At 34.8% G+C, this 4,927-nt stretch overlaps 1 protein-coding gene across 1 annotated transcript in view; it reads right to left on the reverse strand.

The window, feature by feature from the left end:
• Positions 1–2,603: 2,603 nt before the first annotated feature.
• Positions 2,604–4,927, reverse strand: part of Spt-I (serine palmitoyltransferase subunit I) — a 23,595-nt gene continuing 21,271 nt past the window's right edge. The window contains exons 9-10 of the mRNA XM_067052127.1: positions 4,461–4,714; positions 2,604–2,836 (exon numbers count right to left, since the gene is read on the reverse strand). Coding sequence (XP_066908228.1) covers positions 2,684–2,836; positions 4,461–4,714 — 407 coding nt within the window. The 3' untranslated portion in view covers positions 2,604–2,683. The remainder of the gene's footprint in view (positions 2,837–4,460; positions 4,715–4,927) is intronic.

The raw sequence follows: 4,927 nt of genomic DNA on the forward strand, positions 1-4,927 counted from the left end.
ACTATGGACGACGCTTGCACTTATCCAGAGAAGAAGAACGAAAAATAACCATCGACCAGTGGCAGCAGCGTTGGATGGCTGCAGATTCCGGGAGGTGGACTCACAGGTTAATACCCGATGTGGGCAAGTGGTATGGTCGCCAGCATGGTGAGGTGGATTTTTACATAACCCAATTGATGACCGGACATAGATGCTTCAGAGCCTACCAGTACCGCTTCAAACTGGACAACACCGCAGAATGCCCTGGATGCCAGACTGTCGAGGAAACCGCGGAGCACGTGCTTTTCACTTGCACTCGCTTTGCAGTAGAAAGAAGCGAATTGGAGAGAGAGTGTGGAGGACGCATCACTCCAGAAAACGTGGTGAGCTATATTCTCCTCTCAGACCAGCATTGGAATGCAGTGAAGAGATTCGTGATGAATCTGTGGTACTCTGGTACTGTGGTAGTCGTTCTCAAGAGGTTGAGAGAGGAAGAGAGGGCTAGAAGACGTAACTAGCATGAAAACGTGAAAACCATGCGAAGAATGCAAGGCGGCACTCAGCCATTTCCCTCCATGAAGTAATGCCTAGCGGCGGTCCCGTGGAGAGGAATGAACAGGTGTAGGGCGGTGGTTTTAGTGGGTAAAAATCCCACACAGGGATAGGTACGGGCCTATCCGTGTCTTTTGAAGATTTCCACCGACCCTCGTAAAAAAAAACCAAAAAAAACACACACACACATACATACATACAATGTGGTTACAATAGTGTGAATGAACCCAAAAAGAGGAGAACAGTCCACATAGAACAACTGAAGTTCCCAATATCGGGAACGTGTAGAATACTGAGTGTCCTTATCTCAGCGCACACATGTAAAGTTTTTGTTTTGTTTTAGTTTATATGTGCAGGGAGCCGGAGTATGTTAAAAAAAAGTAGGTGTTATTACTATGTGAAAGTATAGTTTTATTTATTTTTTGTTTAGAGAATAACTGTAATGTTTGTATATAGTTTCAGAGAGTACCAATGTTGTTATTTTTTTTCAGAATGTGAATTATATATTTTTGTTCTTTATCTTGAATTTTTTTTTCTTTTTCAGGTCTTTGTTTTTGTAATTTTATATTTTAATGTTATGTAAATCATTTTTCAGAGTTTATGAGGACTGTTCATAAACAGGTAGGGGAAGTTATAGTATCAATTCTAATCCTACTCCCCTCAAAAACGAACAACTGAAATTGTAATAAGGAAGATTAGTGGGAGAAATAAATCAGTATCATTTTTACAAGTTCATGCATTATTTCTGGGTCTTTTTTTTATTTTTTGTATTTTTACCAGACTAAATGTAAGTGGTGCTGAAACCCGGGAGAAACTCTGTGTGCTGGCCATTTTTTTTTTTTGGTTTCTCCAACAAAATTTTTTCTTTGTTTTGGTGAAGTTATTTTATGCTGAAACTATTTCCTGTTCTTTTTCATTTTTTTTTAACCTTCCGCAAAAAAATTTAATTCAAAATGGTCAATGGTGAACAGCAACCACTATTAAGAGGGTCAATCCTGAACTTTCCTCCAAATAATCCAGCGGCTCTTTAGGCCCCCGCACCCTCTGTGGCTCCAGTATTGCCTCCACTACCAGAAACTATGTTTGCAGCGAAGCATGCCAATGTGCTCGCTAAGTTGAAAGTGAGGACAGCCACATAGCAAGCTCTTGTGATCGCCATCTCGGACCAAGAATGCTTCTCAGATGAGATCAGCGTGCTCAACCACTTCCTCAAGGGTGGTGACTCCTTCATGGGGAGAATGGAAGTATCGGAGAACCTGTTGGACCGAAATGATGCCATATATTTGAAAGCTACCCTGATATGCAGGATTAAAAGGACTATTCTGAATCACATCAAGGCCAACGAGGAAACACCCTGGCCAATGGTAAAAGAAAGATTGAAAAAAGCTTATAAAGGTGGCAGATGGAATTTGGAGTACATATTTTACACATTTCGCGAAAGGGGGAAACAAGGACAGTCATAGTGCCGATGTGGTGCATTGGAGGACGACCTTCCTGGACTCCATACTGAAGGTGCAACTGGCAAAGGAAACCAACAAAAAAGAAGGATTGCCGTGATGATGATCCAAGTATAGAGGTGGATAGAATAAAATAACCTACATCCATCCGAGAAGCAGTCCAGAGCCTTGGGGAAGAAGGGACCAGTATGTTACAATATCATTTTTTCAACTTACATCTTCCAATGCTTGTGATAGTAAATTAACCAAATCATACTGAAAATATATTGATTAACAAAATTAAATGAGCACACATTGAAATAAAAATTATATATTAACAATTTAAAATAAATTAAATATCATTGAAAAGTTAAATCACCTTCCAAGACCCATTGCAATGCTTCAGTGGAATTTTATTTACAGTTTAGAAAATTTAAGATCCATCTTTCAAAGATTATAGATGCACATAGTTGGCTATAATTCCTCTTAATTCAAGATAATTTATAAGAATAAGACATTAACATTTCAAAAGATGAAAATAATGCTTTGAAATGGTGGCATGGACTCTTATTCAGAGAAATTAATTATGTCAAATGTTTGAATTTTAACTAATAGGTTGAAAACACAAAATAGCAATAAAAACATCAAGAATATTTATTATGGAATGTCTCTCTTTGGATTTAATCAATTTTTGCAAAACATCTAAGCATTGTTCATCAGGACACAGACTTCTCTAATATATTGATGACTCTAATCAAGTCATCATTCGTAAATAACCTGCTGACAGCCAATTTAATACTAGGCAAAGGTTTTTTCTTTTCAGCATCCAGATAAGCCATTTCAGTGATGGCTAAATTCATGTGCTCACACTGGAAAAAAATCAATGATAAAACATTAAAGAAATATATAGGTAAGTGAAATTAAAAGTCTTGTACAAAAAATATAATATAATAATAACTAAAAAATATTTATAAGGGGTTATGATGACTGTATCCCTGCCTATCATCTGTAAATTTTCATATGACAGCCTACTAATTCAGGTACACTGATACTATGGACATTAAAAGGTAAACACTCAGAGGTAAAACTTGTATAAAAAACACACTACCCATAAATATAAAGCCGCACAACTGAAGAATTACCTCAGATGAAATCAGATTGAGAACTAACTACTTTCGAGGAGGTTTGACCACCAGCCTTCAACATCAGCAAGTTGTGTGAGTGGTGGCCTGATACTATGTGGAACTAAAAGGCCTGCAATAGCAGCAACTCCAATTTTAAATTGAGCTAAGTTCTCTTATAGGCTTATAGTTCTCTTTGAGCATCCCCTGTGGAGAAGAGGAATAAACAGCCTAAGAAATCTGCAGTTCTGTATGAAGTCTACCTACAATATGAATCTGCATTCTAAGCTCAACTCTTGAAACTGAAAACTGGAAATCGCTGGCCAATAAATGAACATTAACCAGATAAACAAGCTATATTTCAACAGTTTCCTGACCTAATTTAAGTTAAACAGATTATTGGGTAGAATTCTCTTTCTGCAGCAAAAATTAAAGATGATAAGAAAGATACAGTAAGAAATTCAAATGTAACTAATCAAGCTCAGGAATCCATTGATGATGTTGCTAATATTGAAAATTTATACAAAGTTACTGAAAATTTATACAGAATCTGAAAAGATGGGGAAAATTGAAGCAACTTCAGTAGATCCTAAACAAAGGTGAAGTATTCTGTTCATCATTTTATGCAACAAAAAAAGACGTCTAAATATACCAAAAGGCACAAATCAGACTCTACTAAGTCAATAAGAATTTGAAATACAATAAATATATTATTGATACTTTAAATATATTTGAGTGACATTTTATTGTTTCAAAATCTAGAAAATGTATATTTTGTTGTCATCATAAAGATGAGCTTTGAATTAGAATTGTCTTTGTATACATGAGTAATAATGGTTTCAAATAGGATTTGACAGCAATTTTGTTGTTAATTTTATTTCCTGTTTATTTTCTTACTTTCTACTTCTTATTTTAAAATTTCTCAACACATATGTTTGTAAGTGATTTTTATGGCAAGTACACAAAAAAACATAAAGATGAGCCAAAATTATCAATTATCAAATCAAATTTTTGCTCTTGACATGCCTACTGAGAATGACTTTCCCCTCCTCATGAAAGAAGCAAACTAACTGTACTTCAATGCATGCTTATATGAGTAAAGGTGGTAGTGGGACCATAGCACTTCAACTATTGCACTTCCCAATAGAGGGAAGATGAAAACGATCTTCTTGACTCGGCTTTATGGTCTCATAAATATTAATTGGTAGAGATATCATAATAGATACTATGACTAGTCCTGCCAAAACCTGTGCAGCTATAAGGCAACAAAATAAAGAAAGGGCTAAATAAAATAAATAAAGTACTTGTATAAGTTATCAGATCAAACACACACACACAAATATAAAATTAAAATAAAATCATAAATTTTTACCTTAGATACAACCAACCCTAAATCTTGGAAATTATTTCTGTCATTTCTTAGTACAAGATGTTTGATTGGACTAATGTCATCACCAATTAAGGTAAAAAAGTTCATAAGAATATTGCTGTTCAATAAATATTGATGAAAAGTACAGCAAACATTCTGCAATTCAATAACTATTTGAGGACTGTTTTCAAGAATATCCAGAGCCTTAATCGCAGCAGATGTCAACAAAGGAGGCAATGAAGCTGAGAAACAATAACCTAAAATATTTATAAAACATAAATAGAGAAATAAAAAAATTTGAATTAACAGCAAAAAGGTAGATTCAAAAGCACTTATTTACATAATTGTTGGGTAACTCATATCAACCACCAAATAAGAAAGTCAGTGTAACCTCCAGGTTTGAACAAATATTTGTTTTCAGTTAAACCAAGGTTTTTTTTTTTTTTTTTTTTTTTTTTTTTTTTTTTTTT

The sequence above is a fragment of the Halyomorpha halys genome, unplaced genomic scaffold, assembly GCF_000696795.3.
Source record: "Halyomorpha halys isolate HHAL.00 unplaced genomic scaffold, Hhal_1.1 Scaffold556.1, whole genome shotgun sequence".
Lineage (NCBI taxonomy): Eukaryota > Metazoa > Arthropoda > Insecta > Hemiptera > Pentatomidae > Halyomorpha > Halyomorpha halys.